General features: G+C 43.0%; 2 protein-coding genes across 16 annotated transcripts in view; one reads left to right on the top strand and one right to left on the bottom strand.

The window, feature by feature from the left end:
• LOC119881802 overlaps positions 1-16,049 on the bottom strand; it is a 727,332-nt gene extending 711,283 nt beyond the window's left edge. For 12 of the 15 annotated variants that reach the window (XR_005443641.1, XR_005443699.1, XM_038732940.1 and 9 more), the window contains exons 1-6: positions 15,418-16,049; positions 13,625-15,251; positions 13,072-13,341; positions 10,687-11,121; positions 6,313-6,717; positions 4,912-5,355 (exon numbers count right to left, since the gene is read on the bottom strand). Coding sequence is in view for 13 of the 15 variants with exons in the window: in XM_038732940.1 (XP_038588868.1) it covers positions 4,912-5,355; positions 6,313-6,717; positions 10,687-11,121; positions 13,072-13,341; positions 13,625-15,251; positions 15,418-15,808 (3,572 nt within the window). In the remaining 2 variants the exon portion in view is untranslated. The remainder of the gene's footprint in view (positions 1-4,911; positions 5,356-6,312; positions 6,718-10,686; positions 11,122-13,071; positions 13,342-13,624; positions 15,252-15,417) is intronic. The other 3 variants (XM_038712402.1, XM_038705441.1, XM_038713828.1) reach the window with 3 other exon arrangements.
• The window catches only part of LOC119910112 (nucleotide-binding oligomerization domain-containing protein 1-like), a 1,078,472-nt gene that overhangs the window by 781,035 nt on the left and 276,634 nt on the right, over positions 1-20,803 (top strand). The gene's annotated exons all lie outside the window — the stretch shown is intronic.

Here is a 20,803-nt window from a genome sequence, read left to right as displayed (position 1 = left end):
ACGCCACCAATGGAGGAGCTTTATAAGCATGTTGAGAGGCTCTGGCAAGTAGACACTGTACCTTACCGACATGAGAGAGAAGTGACTCGGTCAAAGCAGGATCAGCAGGCTGTAGCATTGCTTGAAGCCAAGACTGTCCGCACTGAGGTAGATGGAATTCTCCGGTACGCCACACCATTGCTGCGCCAGGCAAGCATGCCCCCTTTGCACTCACCGAAGGAATCAGTTATGCCAATGCTGCGTAGTACTGAGAAGCGTCTCTTGAAAGACCCCAAACTGGCGGACGCCTACAGGATGGAAATGCAGAAGCTGATTGAAGCAGGTGCTGTGCGGGAAGTCACTGAGGAGACCTCCACCAAAGAAGGCTGGTACATCTCACATCACCTCGTCAGCCACAACGGAAAGAACCGCCTTGTCTTTAATTGCTCACACCCATACCTCGGACAGACCCTGAACCAGTACCTGCTACCTGGCCCTACCCTCGGTGCCCCGTTGCTGGGGGTCCTAGTGAGATTTCGTGAACATCCCATAGCTGTTAGTGGCGACATCAAGGGGATGTTCCACCAAGTCCGTCTCATCCCTGAAGATCGTCCTCTCCTAAGGTTCCTGTGGCGGGACCTGAAGGTGGAAGAGTCCCCAAGAACATTTGAGTGGCAAGTTTTGCCTTTTGGCGCCACCTGCAGCCCCTGCTGTGCAACATACGCCCTGCAGCGTCATGTTGTTGACCACTGCCAGCCTGATGACAACCTGAGATTCTCTGTCGAGAACTGCTTTTACGTCGATAACTGCCTGCAGAGTGTGTGTACACCAGGTGAAGCCAAGCTGCTGGTGGATCGGCTGAGGGATATTCTGACTGCTGCGGGCTTCGAGTTGCGTCAATGGGCCTGCAACGATCCAAGCGTCCTGGGCCATTTGCCTCAAGAGGCCAGATCAGAGAGCCTGGACCTGTGGCTGGCACAAGATAAGTCCAACCCTCTGGAGTCAACACTTGGTCTCAGCTGGAATTGGGCAACAGACTCCTTGGGCTACAAACATAGGCCTGTTGCCTACGAGGCACCAACCTTGAGGAACATTTACCGAGTCCTAGCTACTCAATATGATCCCTTGGGTTACATGTTACCTTTCTCCACCCGAGCAAAGCTCATCATTAGGCAGCTGTGGGATAAGAAGCGAGGTTGGGATGACTCTAACTTACCTGCTGAACTCCTGCAAGCCTGGTTCAGCTGGGAGGCTGAACTTCAGTCCTTACCTCTTCTTACCTTTCCGCGTGCATATGCGCCTGCGGACGCCAACCTTGAGGATGCCACCCGTGAGGTGCACATCTTCGCAGACGCCTCTGAACAAGCTTATGGAGCTGTAGCCTACATGAGAACTGAGGACAAGGAAGGCCAGATCCACCTTTCCTTCATCCTAGCTCGTTCCCGAGTAGCTCCAAGACGTCTGCATTCCATCCCACGCCTGGAGCTCTGTGGAGCTCTGGTTGCAGCGCAGCTAGCTCGTGTCCTCGAGAGGGAACTTACCTTGACAGTAGATCGTACTGTGTTGTGGTCAGACTCCACTACAGTGCTAACTTGGCTGCACTCCCAGTCTTGCCGCTACAAGGTCTTTGTAGGCGCCAGAATAGCTGAGATACAGGAGTTAACAGGGACGTGCACCTGGCGCTATGTGGACTCGGCGAACAATCCTGCTGATGATCTGACGAGAGGGAAGACCCTGGAAGCCCTTATAGATCCCAACCGATGGTCACACGGACCTCCCTTTCTTCTCCAGAACCCAGCCACCTGGCCAGTAAGGCCCCGCACTGAGCCACTTGAGGACAAAGCGGAACTCCGCAAGGCTACCTTCTGTGGAGTAACAGTTACCTCACCGACGTCTATCAGCCAGGATGACAAGGTGTACCGCACCTGGCAGGAGCTCATAGATGCCACCGCTCAAGGAATCCAAGGACAAACGCCTTCCAGTCCTCCGCCTAATGCTGAACAGTATCAACAGGCAGAGATGATCGTTCTCCAGCGAGCCCAACAACAGTCATTTCCAGAGGACTACAAACTCCTGGCAGCAGGGAAATCCGTCTCCTCTGGAAGTCGATTACTTACCTTGGCTCCGGAGTTTATAGTATAAATCCACGGGCCTCATAAGGGTAGGAGGTCGGCTCCGACGTTTGGAAGGTCAAGACGACATGACATTGCACCCTGTTGTCCTGGATGCCTCACACCCAGTTACATGCTTGCTTATCCAAAAGGTATGATGGCGACCTGCACCATCGTGGTCCAGAGCGAGTCTTTGCAGAGTTGCGGCGGTCATTCTGGATAATCCATGGAAGGGAGGCCATTCGCAGACACCAGCGTTCCTGTGCGGAATGTCCGCGCTGGAGAGCTCAGCCTTCCATTCCCAGAATGGCGGACCTTCCCACTGCTCGTCTTCGATTACACAAACCAGCCTTCCACTCCACCGGTGTGGATTGTTTCGGGCCCATGTTGGTGAAGGTGGGCAGACGCCAAGAGAAACGCTGGGGGATAATATTTAAGTGTCTAACAACCAGGGCGGTACACCTGGATCTCCTCAGAAATATGGATGCAGACGCTTACTTGATGGCCCTAAGACGGTTCATTGCCAGAAGAGGGACACCTGCAGAGTTGTGGTCGGACCAGGGGACCAATTTCAAAGGGGGAAAACGGGAGCTTAGAGAGGGTTTCACCAGTATGGAGCCAACCTTGAGGAAACGACTTGCACGTCAGGGGATTAAGTTCCAGTTCAACCCCCCAGCAGCTCCACACTTTGGCGGAGTGTGGGAGAGAGAGGTCCGCTCCGTCAAGTCTGCACTCTACACCTGTGTGGGGGCCCAACCTGTTCATGAAGACGTCCTTCTCACAGTTCTCCTGGAAGTTGAGGCAATTCTCAACTCCAAACCACTGGGTTATGTATCCGCCGACATTGCAGATCTTGACCCTGTGACACCCAATAGTCTGCTTATGGGGCGGCCTGATGGCTCCCTCCCCCAAGTGGTCTATCCTGAGACGGAGCTCCTGAGCCGCAGACGTTGGCGGCATTCACAAGTTCTCGCTGACCAATTCTGGTCCAGATTCATCAGAGAATACCTCCCTGGGCTGCAGACCAGACAGAAATGGCACTCCTCTTCTCCTGAACTATTGGACAAGGCCGTTGTCATGTTGGTGGACCCACAGCTGCCTCGAGCCCTGTGGCCCATTGGGCATGTAACCAAGATTCACCGCAGTGACGATGGGTGTATTAGATCTGCTGATGTGGACATCAAAGGACATGTGTACACCCGACCGGTAGCTCGGTTAGTGATGTTGCCGGCTCTCCCGTCCGAAGAGGACGACACCTCTGTGAGCCCCCCACAACCTGACTGATAAGCCTTTTATTGGAAGCAAATGTGCATTGCACATTTGGGGGCGACTGTATAAAAGGCTCTGACATTTCTGGGTGCCTGCCGCTTTAAGACTCTTCTTCTGTGGTTACGGTAGGGGAAGTGTGTAGCTAGTGTGTTGGCTATAGTGGGAACTGAAAACTTTTCAAGTTCAACGAGCATAGTTTAGCCCACGTACCTGTGACGATTAGCATGTTTATTTCCTCCTGAATGATCCAGCTTCCAATATGCCATGTGTTGAGTTAATGACGAAAAGTAAGTGACAGCAACTTTGTTGTGTTTGTTTCTGTATTGTAGAGTTAACATGCATTCACATGTGGCCAGCGTGGTGAGTGAGATTTCTAATGTTAGCACAATGTTCATGTTGTAAAACGCTGCAGGAAATAATAAGTTACCTGGTGTGAGCCTTCTGATGTCTAAGTTATGCAGTGACACCTATAACCTTGAAGTAGTGAGTATTCGTATCGTGTTTATTAGACCATGTGCAGACGCTATTGTGTAGCTCCTTATGTCTTTCCAAGGAGTAATATCCACATTTCTGTAATTGTAAACTTATGTTTAAAGGCGAATAGCAATGTTTTGAGATGTTTATGTTGGATGATTTAATTACATAATGTATGCGGATTTATTATTCACGTTGCATAGTAATTCAAGTACCTAATGGTGATTTATTTGGTTTATACAGACTATAATGACAAAGATGGAAATTGGAATGTTCTGATGAGTACTGCTGGAGCTCAATACAGTTGAAGGAAGAAATTACATCTCCTCGTCTTCATTCCTGTGTCCTGACCGATACACCATCCTGTTCACTAGCTGAAAACCTTGATGAACTAGCCCTACCTAGTTGCCTCAGTAACAGGGGGAGCTCCGGTGCCCCCTTTCCTCCGGTGCACAAGCGTTGCATGAAAATGCGTTTTTTACCCACCAAACAACATGCTTCAGCTTCACCAAAAGGAAGATTAGTGTCACACTGAGTTAAATTTAGTTTTATAGCTTTTCTGTCAGATTTTGCCTCCTTTTCTTCCTGCAGTCAGTACATATTAATATTAATGAGGAGTGGTTCACTGACCATTTATAAGCAACTAGGGGCATTTTAAGGTTCGGACATGGAGCTCCCTCACATGCACCACATTTCAAGTTGAATGTGATTTATAAAGGGAAATTGCTTACAGATGTGCGTACACATGGTTATATAAGTCCGAATATTTTTTGTTGTACGCCATTTTTGGCTTTTGGTTGCATGTACACTTTTAGTGAGATTTCTACACGCAGTTTTATAATGGGACCCCAGAAGTCTGTTCGAGCATTGCTGGGGTGTGATATGCACAGAACTCTGGTTAATGTAGGAATAAACACGTTGGGCCGCGTGGAATAAAATAGCATGTCATCTATCAAACTAAACACGATGATATGACATTTATTTGGACTGATCACCTCAACACTTTACCATCACCTTCAAACTAACAGTGAGTTTCCAGAAATGTCCACTGAAGTCATGTGAAGTACAATTCATTTACCTGAGCTGTGAGATATAAGGCAGACACTGTAGGAAACTCCTCACTTCACTCTCTTCATCTAAGCAGCCTGTCAGCTCCACTGGTTTCTTCTCTGGTTGGAGTTTCAGCACTTCCAGGAGGATGGAGGTCTTTCTCTCTGAGAGGTTTATGGACCAGACTGCAGGAGCTGACTGGAAAACTGACTGTAATGATGGAAGGACCCTCAAGCCTGTTTTAGTCTCATAGTCCTTCAGGCGGGAGCACAGATCCAGAAGGAAACCAGACTGACATTTGTGTTTACCATCATCCAAGTTTCTGTCATTAAGAGGGAATGTTTGATATCTGCACACTGATGATAACAGCTCCAATATCTTCTCTCCTGTCTGCTGTTCTCTCTCTGCTGCTGCACAGAACAGATTCCCAAAGAACTCGACTTCACCTGAGCCTCTAAACCGCAAAGAGACACTGGAACGAGAATTGAACATTTTGTAATGATCTGATGTCAACAGCAGAAAAAGAGCCATGCATCACTGATATGGAGTTTATCTGCTAAAAGCCTACAAATACCTGCTGATGAGCAGAATACAGTAAAATCAATCAACCTAGAACTCGAAAACAATTATTTTAACAGGGTGTATTTGGATTTTAGAAGAGTTTTTTAAAAAAATTATTGACAAAATGTTGAATGAAGCAGGAAAGTCAGGCTACAAAGGTGTATCCTCTCCTCTGTATTACAGATTGTATGTTATACTGGAATACCACTCCTGAACCAACAGGGTGGCTGAAAGGAAAACTTTACCCAAAACATTTATTAATCAATCAGCTCCAAAGCTGAGATACTGGACCACAAGTTTTAACACCCATCATTCTGTAAAACATTATTATTAAAATGATTAAGAGCTCAAAATGTGAACTACTTTCAGAAATGTGGTTCATTAATATCAGTGTGTTCGTCGTAGCTCCACTAAAATAAATATGTTAGTCAACACTAACACATTGATGTACTTAGAGGGGAAACATCTTTTAATGCAGGAAACTACTGATTTGCTAAATCACAGCAAAAAGCTGTAAAACAGTAAAAAAGAACATCAGTGGTCCTGAAGAAGACCAGAACTCCTCATCATCCACACAACGGTGATGGTCTCCGTTGCTGACATTAATGGAGCTTGTTGGATCACATCATTAAAGCTGAGTCTCTGTTTCCTTTTTACTGAGTCCATAGATGACTGATGAAAACTCTGGGTAATGTAGGAATAAACACATCGGGCTGCGTGGAATAAAAAAGCATGTCATCTATGAAGCTAAACACAGTGATATAACGTTTATGTGGACTGATCACCTGAACACTTTACCTTCACCTTCAAACTAACAGTGAGTTTCCAGAATTCTCCATTGAAGTCATGTGAAGTACAATTCATTTACCTGAGCTGTGAGATATAAGGCAGACACTGTAGTAAACTCCTCACTTCATTCTCTTCATCTGACCAGCCTGTCAGCTCCACTGGTTTCTTCTCTGGTTGGAGTTTCAGCACTTCCAGGAGGATGGAGGTCTTTCCCTCTGAGAGGTCTATGGACCAGACTGCAGGAGCTGACTGGAAAACTGACTGTAATGATGGAAGGACCCTCAGGCCTGTTTCAGGATCATCAGAGTGCAGGTCCAGCAGGAAATCAAACCATTTCTCTTTAAGAGGGAATGATTGATATCTGCACACTGGTGATAACAGCTCCAGTATCTTCTCTCCTGTCTGCTGTTCTCTCTCTGCTGCTGCACAGAACAGATTCCCAAAGAACTTGACTTCACCTGAGCCTCTAAACTGCTGAGAGACACTAGAACGAGAATTGAACATTTTGTTATGATCTGATGTCAACAGCAGTAAAAGAGCCATGCATTACTGATATGGAGTGTGGGGGAGGACTATCGCTGCCGACATGTTGGCTAGACTGCAGCCAGTTAGAACAGCCCAGAAGTAAACAGCTGATATTCAGCATGACATAGTTAAAGGGAACACTAATGGGGAAATACTGAGACGTTTCTAGGTGAATATATATTGAAATAGTGTTTGCTGTGCCGCTATTTGGTTGTTCCATAAGACTGTGTCGGTGCAGACAACCAGTAAGTAAATTCGACATTTGCTTTTAGTTTTACCTCATAAGAATGTTTACTTTGTTTTCGTTTTCAAAGTAACTTCATCCGATATACTGTTGTTTGTTTGTTGTTGCTGTATAATGGCGGAGCGTAGTAGTTGGCTGAACATTTGTCACTGCTCGTGTTAATGAATAACGTTCTATATTATGGAGGTGCAGCCTTTTAAGCCTTGAATACTGTACGGTGGTTATTTCCTTGTAGTTCGCCACACAATGAAAACCATGTTCATTACTGTGCAATTTGATATTATTAATAATTATATGGATGTATCAAGTACAGCATCCAGTGCCTACCAACTAATTTACACCACTGGCCTTAATACTGACTAGGATTAACTGATTTACTATGATGCCTTTACGTTGTATTTACCAGTTAATGTTTGAGTAGATATTTCGGAGACATGACCACTATTATTAGGGCCCGAGCAGGAAACCTGTGAGGTCCCTATTGAAACTGAAGTGACTTTTTTCCCCCCTGCAAAGTAACCTCAATTTTGGGGGCCTAAATGTACTTGAAAACTCACCAAACTTTGCACATAATTCAGGTGCGGCAAAATTTTTTGTATTTTATGGGTTTCGTACATGAGCGTGGCAAAATGTCTCGCTAGCGCCCCCTACAGAGCAGTACCCAGACAAAGTTTCACCTACGTGCATGATATTTCTATGGTATGTGTATCCTGTCCAGACGCACAAAAAAGCCTTTTGCCTCTTGGATTAAATGGTCATTTTTGGTGATTTACACAATTTGTACTTTAACAAACTCCTCCTAGGGAATTAGTCCAATCGACTTCTAATTTCGCTGTGTAGTCTAAACCCATTGACAACTAAAAGATGTAAAAACGGTGAGTTTTTCATCCACAAGTGTGCCTGTGTGGCGTGGTGTCCAAAATCGATGATTCGCCACAAAACAGCAAGATGTTAGAATTTCAGTCTACATGCTGACATCTGTACCAAATTTCACATGTATGATAAAAGTCCCGCCCTGAACACATCCATATGCCAATATTCACTGAACGTCATAGTGCCACCTGCTGGCAAGAGGAAATGACATTTTACAATATGATGGAAGACTCCTAGCAGGTTGGGCATATCTACTTCAAAACTATCCCAGAAAACCCTTAATATGTTGACGATGCCTTGTTGGAAATGTTGAGAGTTTTCGGTTAACAGCATGGTGGTGGCATGGCGGCAAAGTCCCACGCTTTGCCATGACACAGGATATTGTTGTAACTTGACAAGCTCAGATCTGTACCAAATTTTACATGTTTAATAGGAGTCCCACCCTGAACATATGTACATGCCAACATTCACCCACAGTCATAGCGCCACCTGCTGGACACAGGATATGACCTTTAAAGAAGCAGCCCCCGTGGCACGTTTCACCTACATGTATGAAATTTCTGTGGCACATGCATCATGTCCAGACGCACAGAAAAGCCTCTTGGAGCCATTACCTAAACCAAACTGGAAGTCGGCCATTTTGGATTTAATGGTCATTTTTGGCGATTTACAAACCTTGTAATTTAACAAACTCCTCTTAGGGATTTAGTCCGACCCACTTCAGATTTGTGCTGTGCAGTCTAAGCCAACTGACGATTAAAAGTTGTGCAAACGGTGAGTTTTCATGGATCGGCGTGCCCGTGGCATCCAAAATCGATGATTCACCATAAAACAGGAAGGTATTGGAACTTCAGTCTACACGCTCACATCTGCACCAAATTTGAAATACATTATAACAGTCCCGCCCTGAACGCATCCATATGCCAATATTCTCTCAGAGTCATAGCACCACCTGCTGGCAACAGGAAATGACTGTAATGTAATACTCTTAGCAGGTTGGACATTGATGAAGCCATATTGCAAAACTTGTGAGTTTGCACCCAAAGGCGTGGCAGTGAAGTTAAACTCTTCACCATGACACAGGACATTGTTGTAACTTCAGTGTACATGCTCACATATGCACAAAACTTTACGTGCTTGATAACTGTCCTGCCCTGAACACATCTCCATGGCAATATTTATTTATAGTCGTATTGCCAAGTGCTCTAGAACGCCACAAAGAGGACACAGGAAGTGACATAACACCTTCATGCAGCATCCGAAGCATGTAGCCTAATGCTGCTTGCAGCTTTGAGTTTGCATCTGCTTTGGATTAAGCCTCTGTTATTACCCCAGTTAAGTCACGTCTGACAGAAATGTGATTTATTATGGTTGTTAAATTGTAAAACTTTAAGGAATTAATCTGTTAAATATACATATAGATTGTACCAATTATATTTTCTTTATCTCTGTTGCAGAACCGCAATCAAAAAATCTACTCAGCTTCTGTTTCAATAAATAACTAAAAGGAACATCTTGTCTGGACTGCATACTAACCAATGTCCCCTGAGTCTTCACACCATGTCCCACACACATTATATACCGTCCTTTTCAAGTCACCAAAACATGGAGTTTATCTGCTAAAAGTCTACACGTACCTGATGAGCAGAAAACAGTAAAATCAAATCAACCTGAAACTCAAGTAACAATGATTTTAACTGGGATATTGGGGATGTCCCAATCTGATATCAAAGATCTGGATGGGTGCTGATCACGGCATTTAATAACTGATTGGTATCTGCTTTATTGAGACCAAAAATAAGCCGTATCCTTTGATTTGCTTTAGCTGTCACACAAGTGTCGCAAACAGAGATCAGTTTGTGGCTAAAATGTCTGCAGTGTGGAATAACAGCCATTTGTAACGTCTGCAATGAGAGCATTTTGCAATAAAATACTGAATAAAATACTGAAAATATTCAACTTGAGCGGTTGGACAGAGCGGAGGGAAAGTGCCTCTGCTCTGCGCCGGAGCTTTTGGACCAATAAACACCCAAAGTCGCCTCGGATTCTGCTGCATAAGGAGCCGTTTACATATGGTAGGAGCTCAGAGTTAATGTCTTTTATTAAATGAACTTTTCAATCCCAAATATTAAAATTATAAAGTGAATTTAACCTCAATCACGCTTCTTAACATGTCTGCTGCAGGGAGTCACAGAGTTGCTCTGTGATATTACTTCATACAGAAACCGGACAAAACAGAAGATTGCTTCAAGAAAAATAATTGAGGAAGATGAACTGTTAAATTCAAAAAATATGTCTGTTACTTGATTCCAGTTATTGTTGTACTTTGCTATAAAAACAAGTTAGCATAGCCCTGATCAGTCCGAACGCCATTTAGAAAACAAACATTTTAAAAGTTGTTTGCTAAACTGAACTCCTCATTATCAACACAATGGTGATGGTCTCTGTTGCTGACATTGCTGGAGCTTGTTGGATCACATCATTATAGCTAAGTCTCTGTTTCCTTTTTACTGAGTCCATAGATGACTGATGGAGTCAGCCTCAAAGGAACAAACTTGGTGCTCAATGGAGGAAACATGTATCAGCTCATGGGAGATGAGCAGGACTCTGTGGGAGCGTTGCTAGGGGGGTTTGATCTGCACAGAACTCTGGGTAATGTAGGAATATACACATTGGGCTGCGTGGAATAAACAGGATGTCATCTATAAATCTAAACACAGTGATATAACGTTTATGTGGACTGATCACCTGAACACTTTACTTAGTTTCCAGAAATGTCCACTGAAGTCATGTGAAGTACAATTAATTTACCTGAGCTGTGAGATATAAGGCAGACACTGTAGGAAACTCCTCACTTCACTCTCTTCATCTGAGCAGCCTGTCAGCTCCACTGGTTTCTTCTCTGGTTGGAGTTTCAGCACTTCCAGGAGGATGGAGGTCTTTCTCTCTGAGAGGTTTATGGACCAGACTGCAGGAGCTGACTGGAAAAGTGCTCTCAGTTTTGGAATGACACCTGAACACCCTTTACTCTTGAAATGCTGGTAAAAATCAAGGAGGATGTTATGTAAGTCAGTATTCACACAAAACAATGAGAGAAGTTTGTTCGCTACTCTGTGAAAGCTCTCTCCTTTGTGAAGTGCTGCTCTCAGGAATAAATCCAGTAACAGCTCATTTTCTTCCCTTTCCAGTGTCCCCTGACTTTGCTGCTGGTCCTGTGATGCTGGACCTCTGTAGGTCCTCCTGAAGCTGCATGACAACAAACATGTATTAAACAGTGCACTATAAAACACACAGTTCTAAACAAATACAACATTCACACTGTGCTGATGCTGATTATAAAGAGTAAAATTCAATATTTATTTCACAAAAGAAAAAAGGGGAAACCCATCTGGGAGGCATCACAAGAGATCAAAGTTTACACTCACCTAAAGGATTATTAGGAACACCTGTTCAATTTCACATTAATGCAATTATCTAATCAACCAATCACATGGCAGTTGCTTCAATGCATTTAGGGGTGTGGTCCTGGTCAAGACAATCTCCTGAACTCCAAACTGAATGTCAGAATGGGAAAGAAAGGTGATTTAAGCAATTTTGAGCGTGGCATTGTTGTTGGTGCCAGACGGGCCGGTCTGAGTATTTAACAATCTGCTCAGTTACTGGGATTTTCACGCACAACCATTTCTAGGGTTTACAAAGAATGGTGTGAAAAGGGAAAAACATCCAGTATGCGGCAGTCCTGTGGGTGAAAATGCCTTGTTGATGCTAGAGGTCAGAGGAGAATGGGCCGACTGATTCAAGCTGATAGAAGAGCAACTTTGACTGAAATAACCACTCGTTACAACCGAGGTATGCAGCAAAGCATTTGTGAAGCCTCAACACGCACAACCTTGAGGCGGATGGGCTACAACAGCAGAAGACCCCACCGGGTACCACTCATCTCCACTACAAATAGGAAAAAGAGGCTACAATTTGCAAGAGCTCACCAAAATTGGACAGTTGAAGACTGGAAAAATGTTGCCTGGTCTGATTAGTCTCGATTTCTGTTGAGACATTCAGATGGTAGAGTCAGAATTTGGCGTAAACAGAATGAGAACATGGATCCATCATGCCTTGTTACCACTGTGCAGGCTGGTGGTGGTGGTGGTGTAATGGTGTGGGGGATGTTTTCTTGGCACACTTTAGGCCCCTTAGTGCCAATTGGGCATGGTTTAAATGCCACGGCCTACCTGAGCATTGTTTCTGACCGTGTCCATCCCTTTATGGCCACCATGCACCCATCCTCTGATGGCTACTTCCAGCAGGATAATGCACCATGTCACAAAGCTCCAATCATTTCAAATTGGTTTCTTGAACATGACAATGAGTTCACTGTACTAAAATGGCCCCCACAGTCACCAGATCTCAACCCAATAGAGCATCTTTGGGATGTGGTGGAACGGGAGCTTCGTGCCCTGGATGTGCATCCCACAAATCTCCATCAACTGCAAGATGCTATCCTATCAATATGGGCCAACATGTCTAAAGAATGCTTTCAGCACCTTGTTGAATCAATGCCACGTAGAATTAAGGCAGTTCTGAAGGCGAAAGGGGGTCAAACACAGTATTAGTATGGTGTTCCTAATAATCCTTTAGGTGAGTGTATATTCATCATACACAATGGCGCCTGTCCGATTCAGACAAATTTAACCAATAACTTTATTAAGGTTTAGCAATAGCTGATCTCTGCTGAGCCATGTGAACTCACTGATACTTTTTTACTTCCAGTTAATTACTTCCTGTGTCTCGTTCTCTGTAATTGTTTTCATCTGGTTTCATTCGTTCTTTACTTTTTGTCTTACTGTGGTATCTTCCTTTTCTTCTCATTTTCTGGTTACTTCCCTTCCTGCTCTTGTGTTTTCCCACTAGTTTGATTGTCTTACGTTTACCACATTTTTTCCACCTGTGCCTCGTTTGATTCCCTCATTTTGACTATTTTGGTTGAAACAGATACGCAGTCTGCCAATTTCTCTTTGTAATATTTAATAGATGCTGGACAGGTTTTTTTTATGATGTATCACAACCAAAACTGGAGGTCTTATCTGACCATGGAATAAGGCTTGAAAAAAAAGATATTTTCATTTTGACATTAACAGTTTTACAAAAATATAAAAGTTAATGTGAAATCAGCATCACACAAAAACAAAAGCTACATACCTGAGTGAGCGGATATATGGCAAAGCCTCTAATAGGGTCTCGCACAGACTTTGGCAGGCAGGAGTTTCCCTGTCCCAGTGGAGGCAGATATTAACCTGCGTAGTGATCTTCTGCATGACTTTTACTGCTCTTTCAAACAGCTGTCTTTTACCCTCAACTGGAAGGTGCAACTGATTTCCATCCAGGCTGAGTAAGCTGATGTGGTTCATCTGCCATCTGTCCACATTGAGAAGGAAAATCTCCCACAGCTGCCGTGGCAGAGGACCACACCTGTAATTTAAGAATAATCAGAGACAATTTCCTCATTTAAAAAGTAATAGAGTAGAGTAACAGTAATGTTTCATAAAATAAAGTCTGTTTATGTTAAAGAAGCTACAGCAGAAGTTCCAAACTTCATTTTCCATCCATCTTTTACACGCACTTATCCTGTTCAACTATTTAGTCATCCTCGTTACCTCTTTGATTAATTAGGCACAAAGCCAAACTACAACTTAATTAGATATGTGGTAACCTAAACAGTAACTTGACACTTTCTACACACGCTCACACATACCACTGGACATTTTGAAGGCATCCTAACAGTCGTCTCATTCCTTGCTCTGACACCATGATGTCCTCCAGGTTCAGACTTATTTTCCTCTCCTTCGATTGAGTGACCACGTAGGCCACAGCAGAGCAAAGGTAAGGCTCGAGACTCTCTCCACTGAGATCAAGATGGTAGTCCAGTTTCTCCAGAAAGCTGATGCATGCTTCAGGACACTGGGACTCATACAAGCACTGACATAAGAACAGTATGTCCACATCAAGCCCATTGTCCTCTGTATCAGCCTCTAAAAATGTGGTTATCAGTTCCTCGAAGAACCGGTCAGACGTGTTCTTGAGCTCCTGAGCTGGAATCAGATGCTTCATCAAACTAGGTCTCTTGTCAGTCAGCAGTCGACACATGAAAGGGATCAGATGTTTCATGTGTTTCTTCTCCTCAGTGAGGCACTGTTGAAAAACATCCCTGATCTTATCTGGATTCTTCAGCAGCCACAGTGCTGCAAAAAACTCCTGCATTGTGTAATGGAGAAATGCATGAGTGGTGATTGTCTCAGTGGGGGCCACTTTGATAACAAGAGGTTTCAGGAAGGAGAGGACGCAGCTGTCTTCACAGGGCAGTTCTGTCAAGTTCACAGTTTTTTCTACAGTTGCTTTAAAAGCAAATTCAGCCAGAGACAGAATTTCTTCACTCTTGTTGTTGATGAAGGAATTTAGATCTTTGGTTTTTGTTTTCTTGCTGATTGTTTGAAGGCAACGACGAACAATATTGATGTAGATTTCAGTTACAGTGCATGGCTGTGGAGAGCCTTCTGGTGTCTCTGATGAAAAGCAGACAGCCACCATCAGTGCATACATTGGGACATGGCAAAGAGTTAACAACTCCAGGTTGCTCAAAACCTTCTCCTGTTCTTCTCCTAGAGTTGCAGATAAATATTTTTTTATGGTCTGCTCACTAAAGCCTTTCACTTCCACTCTGAGGAAGTCCCCAGAAAGGAAGTCTTCTTCATCATCTGGTCTGCAAGTTACAATGACCTTGGCATCAGGTAGTAGATCCTTCTCTACAACCCTCTTCACCACTGATGAAGAGAGATCTGTGATTCCATCAAAAATTAGTGTAACGTTGTCAGAGTTCTTCTTTATGTCCTGTAAGACCTCTTCTTTGCCTTCATCTGGCTCACTGAACACACTGAAAAGAAGATCCTCCAGGCTCTTGGCCATCATGATGTGGGATGTTTCTCTCATGTCAAAGTAGAACATGTAGTCGAGCTCCTTGTTGTCTCTTTCTGCCCAAAGTTTCAACATTTCGTGAGTGAGTGCTGTCTTTCCAATTCCAGGCTTACCAACCAAGAGGATGTTTTTATCGGTCTTCAGCAGCTCACTGGGGGAAATGTCTGGTCTGTCCTCAGGGATGTATGTCCTCAGCTTTTTAGGGCGACTCATCTTGCTCTTCTTGCTCTTCAGCTTCTTTATTTTAGATGGAGAAACACTTTCTTGTGTGTCTAACACAAGGTCAGTGTACGACAGATCAGGCTTGTTGTTTCCTTCAAACTGATTTTTGTTTGCTTTCCAAAACAAATTTGATATTTTTTGTGCTTTTGACTTTAACTTCGCCTGATATCTGAGGCACGGCCTGGAGCCTAAAATAAAAACAGGGAGGATATAGATATACTGTGAATTAACTGCTGCGCCCTCACACTAAATGACAGATACATATTTATACAGACACATTAAAGTGCATTATATAAAATCAGCACATCAAAGATAATAAAACTGTGACATGCTATCAATCAGAATTCAAAATACCTTGTAAGTAGTTTATATCCATCTGTGTGTCGTCCTTGAAAGAAAAGCAGCTGATCCAGTGGTGCAGGTCAAACTTCTTGGTCTCAGTAGAAGCTGAACTCTTTGTCTCAGGGAGAAGGGATGTCCTCCCTAAGGTCCTCTTCCTCGTCACGTAAATAATCCTGAGGAACACTTGGCACGCTGCTTCCCCCTTCTTAGTGACTGAGTCCAGTATTCTCCTGGTTTTATCGTAGTCATCTCTCTCTGCCTGTATTTTACTGACCTCTTCATCACTAAAAACTTCTTTCTGGTACAAGTTCTCCACAACCACTGACAGATTATTTAAATCTCTCACAAGGTGGACTCTGGCACTTCTGACGTAGTCTAAGGCCGACTGTGTTGTACATGCCATGTGGGTCAGAGTATCTGTGGATAATCCGTAATTCGTTTGTAATACAAAAACGAAAATACCGTTTATTCGTTTTTTGTTTCAAAACGAAAAACCAAATAACCGTTTTTTGTGTCAGAATCAAAAAACGAAAAACCAACTAAAACGGCCCGTTTTTGTTTTTTCGGTGATTCATTTTATCATAATTCCTTCTGGAACAAAGAATGAAGAGAGTCTCTGAAACTTCAGTCTATTCGTTTCTCGTTATAAACCAAAAACGGAAGTCACGTGGTCTATTCCTTTTTTGGAAGGGATAGTAACCAGTAAAACCTTCAAAATAAAAGTAGCCCATGTACCATGCAGTTAGACTAAAACTAAACTAAAAGAACGTTTTTTTAGTAAAACTAAAGTAGCACTGGGTGTAAAAAAAACACTTTAGTTAACTGAAATAATCACAATAAATAATAAAATAATAACTCTTTGGCTGTTAGGCAGAATTAAACATTTGTAAGACCATTGGTGACCTGTAACTTCAGATTAGGACAATTTAACTAATGTTATATGTAGCTTAGGATCGCAGTTAGCCTATTTATTTAAGTTTATATTATTTAATTCCTATTTTAGTTTCTTAACACATATAACATATTTTTAAGCCTTCATGCTGTGTGTGAGCTCCACCAGCAGAGGGCACTCTACCCCCTTGAGTCCTTCTGTGGCGCCAACAGGCAACAAGCTTTTGACCTTTTGACTTGTGTTTCTATCAAAGAGAAGCCTGCACTGCGACCAGAGGAAGCTGATCACTGAGTTTGAAGGGTGTGCAGAACTTCCCCTACCTCCAGCTTCTCTTTCTATGGAGCTGCTAAAAACTCTCTAGCTTCCACCATCTGCTGTTATGAGTCAGAACAAAACTCTTCCAAAACAAATCTGTGGAGTTCTAAACTTCTTATTTTCCTTTGCTATTTTCGCCTGTGTAAACTACTTATGTTAATTAAGTAGATTAAATATTTTTAATGCAGCCTGTAGTTCTCATAAGTTAGGCATACTTATGTGTGAAACCTGGTGAGCATTAATAGCTCCCGGGCTTTCAGATCTTTTAATGCTTTTTTGGGTTTAATTCTGTTTGATGAACCACCAGATAAAAGCCGTGCTCTGTCCTGTTTGTACTTGTGTAAAGTAAAATAAAAGTGAAGTTGAGTCATTTAGTTTTTCTCCCTGGTACTCATCTCACGACCTCCCAGATTTTCCCCAGTACCTGGAGGATGTGAGCCTGTGCAGGTTTGAGGACTGATGATAGTATCAAGGCTGGTCCCATCACCTACCATCACTCTCTGTTCAGATAAATGCTGGACTGGCAGGACAAAGCAGAACACCACTCCTTCCTCCAGCACCAGAAAAGGACCTGTTGGCACTTTCAGATATTTACATCACGATTTATGGGAACCACACCTTGTAACTGTGGCTCTGTTTTTGTAAATAAGGATGATGTCAACTTCTGTCTTTTAATACACATTTATATCATATACAGTAGGCTGGTATGTACAATAGTACAGTGAAGCAGGGCTCTGCAGTGCAACTCTTTCACTCACATATGCCCAGAAATGATTTACAAGCACAGTGGGTTAGTGATGAAAACCTGTAAGTGTAAATAATACTAAGGTTAAATTATACCAATAGTCATTTATTCTAGTTCCTCCTCCAGGTTGTGGTCAGAGCCTCTGCAGTGAACAGATGGAGATTTAGTTAAAAAGCTACAACACTTGTGGGCCCATGTCGAGCGTTCAGATCCAAGAGTCTTCACATTATAAAACAATCACTTCACACAAGGAGAAGGAGCTCAGGCATATTATGTATAATACATTTTTATAAATTAATTCTGTGCTAAGGAACATTTTCTGACTACTGTCCTCCTTAGAAGAAAGGTTAGCGTAGCACTACAAGCAAATAAACAAGCTTAGGAACCGAGATATAATCTCTCATTTTAACCCATGGGATTTATTTTTTTACAGAGCATTTCTTTACAAGAGACATGCGTTTCAACTGGAAAGGTGATTTATGAAACATGAACATTTAAAGATCAGGTTTTAGACAGTTTTATTAACACAAGCTCAAACAATAAAGCAATAAGATGTTAAGGCCCATGCTGCAGAGATGCTGAAGGATAAAAGTAAACTGTTACCAAAGCAAAATTGCCACCAGGATGTCCTGACACCACCCACCACCGGTGTGCGTCACCACCTAAAGACAGCAAGTCACACACATAAAACCCCACACAATAAGGCTCAGTTAAAGGTCCGCACACACCACGACATGCAGTGAAGGGAAGAGGGGCTCCCACAGTCCACCACAGTCCACCACCCTGTCAGAACACTGGAAGAAGAGGGAGAAGGGCTGAGGGAAGTCACGCAGCCCAACAACAAGCAAACTGCCCCACCCTTAGCAGAACCTAGCAAAAACATTCACAGGGCCCATCCACCTGTAACAGAGTCAAAAATCAGCAGTTGATCAGGCAGACAAAACAGCAGTGGCTATACAACCCTCAACTAATGCAGTAAATCATCCACCAGCTCTGACTCCACCTCATTCAAGGAGCAGACGTTTAAGGCAACTCAGGGTATCAACCTCCACGGCCGCCTCTGTGGTGAACTCTAGCAGAACAGGCCATGCAGTCTACAGGGTCTTGGTGACTTAAAATGCCTGTTATAAAAACAATTTAAAAAGTGTTCACAAAAGTTAAAACAATTATGCATCATCCTCGAGGCCTACCATCCAAAATCCTAACCTGCTCCCTGACCACACTGAGACACAATGCATTAAGAGAGAGTGAGACTAGACTGTGGCATTACCAGGCCGAAAGCCTACTATCACAACAAGAAAATGGATAACCACACAGGCTAACTAAGTCAGTGATATACAAGCTTAAATTTAAACTGCTAGCCTTGTTATCAAACTCGAACCATCGGTTAATATTTAGTTTTATCAGAGTTCTCAATAGACAAACACTTTTTACTAAAGGCCAAACTCCCCTAAACAGATGAGAAAGTCTGAGCACATTGTTCAGCCTTTACTGCCAGGTAACAATCTGAGGAGTCATCAGTCAGATGGGCATCGAGCTTTATTTGGACATTAGGCCATTAATTCAGAAGTCTATGAAGATTCTCACTGGACTTGGTTGAAGATCTTCTGAAGATCACTTTTTTGATTCTGACACAAAAAACGGTTATTTGGTTTTTCGTTTTGAAACAAAAAACGAATAAACGGTATTTTCGTTTTTGTATGACAAACAAATTACGGATTATCCACAGATACCCTCACCCAAAAGGTACCTCTAGTGATGGCAAGTTAGCCTCTTTTGACAGACTTGAGTCACCAAATCTCGTTCATTAAAATTAACTAATCTTTTTTTGTGTAATTTCGTTCATTTGAACTAGGCTGGTCATTGTGGCGCTGCAGCCTCTAGTGGTCGATTAAAAACAGCGCCGTTGTCAAACCCGGAAGGCTGCCTGGCTTGCTTTAATTGACAAAGTATAATGCACAAATTCACCTCTTGATTACTGTATATCATCATTATATAAACCCCTCTGGGCCCACAACCAAATTCAAACCATGTAAAAACCACAGAAATATGTTGTCTATATGTAATCACCACTACTCCGGCTAAATCCTTCCATTGTCACAATCTTTCCTGAGTTTACAACCAGACCAGCCATATAAAGGCTCATGTATATAATTACTATCATTATCTCTAATGTGCTCATTCATACAGCAGCCTAACGTCCCTATCCATGAGTTAATATCAGATTAGCGTATATAGAAGTAATAAGCTCGATACACTATATGAATAAACACACTCTTATTAAAATCCAACCAATTTAATAATAATCTGGATCAAACCACCGAGTTCTTAAAGAACTCCAGCACAGAGAGAGGAACAGAGAAATATTAACACATTATATAAATGCAGCAGTTTGGCAGGTCTGGATACAGAACGTGAGCACATCGCTCTCAAACACTGCAGGTTGTTCACCAGTCAGGAACCGTTAAATAAGAGATCTCGCCGCTACGCGGTCACGTGGTTCATGTAGCGCTCCATAGTTCCAAACAACTTCAGCTTTATATCAAAATGCTTTGATATCACAAAAATCCTGATGATACAAAAGGAACATGAGAGTCAGTTACATGGTGATACTGGTCGTACTGGTGGAGGAGGAGGCTCAGCTGTTAGGTCACTGGTGAACAGACAGTGGTTGGAGGCAAAAGCCTTCTGTCCTGTCAGGTGACCAACAAGGCCTGTGTTTGATGCATCACAACAAAGAAAACCAATCAGAGTTTAGATCTCAGCCTTAAAGGAAAACTTCACTTTATGTTAAAACCCTTAACTGGATTCAAATTAGTGTCACATGTCCTGCTGCTGTTTCACACTAAAAACATCCACTGATGAACCAAGGGTGGCTTTTATTGTGAAGAAGCTACAGCAAGTTTAATGAACAGAGTCCCTCCACTTCCTCTTCTGCCTCATGGGACCTTATTACAGAAAAAATATGTACAGTAGTCAACGGCGAGAGACCCCAAATGTTTTTATCCCATTTTTGGAATTTTAAAGATCATTTTGTTTGTCATTTCCCACAAACACCTTCAGTGCTGTGTATCAACATATGTAGGCTACTGTTTCCTGAATGTAGTTTAGGCTAAAAAAATCATGAATGAAATCAGAGAAGGTGGGTCGTATTGTAAGACCCACCTTCTCTGATTTCATCTTGAGGAGGAGCTTGATCACTTGCTCCCTGTGGATCCCATCTAGGCCAACTTGTGTTTTGCTTGGAAGTATCCCTATCTGTTAATATTGGATTACAACTTTCATTGAAGGATTATAACAAATGTGCGTTGGGACCCAAAGGCACCTGACACTGCCTGAGGGGTCTTTCACCCACAATAACACACACGCGCCTGTCAGATAGTTTCCTGTATAAAGTTTTATTTTCACTTTCTATGAAGTTGTGGCGCAGTTAGTTTTCTCCGTCT

The sequence above is a fragment of the Micropterus salmoides genome, unplaced genomic scaffold, assembly GCF_014851395.1.
Source record: "Micropterus salmoides isolate LMB-PRFRI ecotype aquatic unplaced genomic scaffold, ASM1485139v1 Ms_hic_scaffold_1, whole genome shotgun sequence".
Lineage (NCBI taxonomy): Eukaryota > Metazoa > Chordata > Actinopteri > Centrarchiformes > Centrarchidae > Micropterus > Micropterus salmoides.
This window is presented reverse-complemented; position numbering and strand designations above follow the sequence as displayed.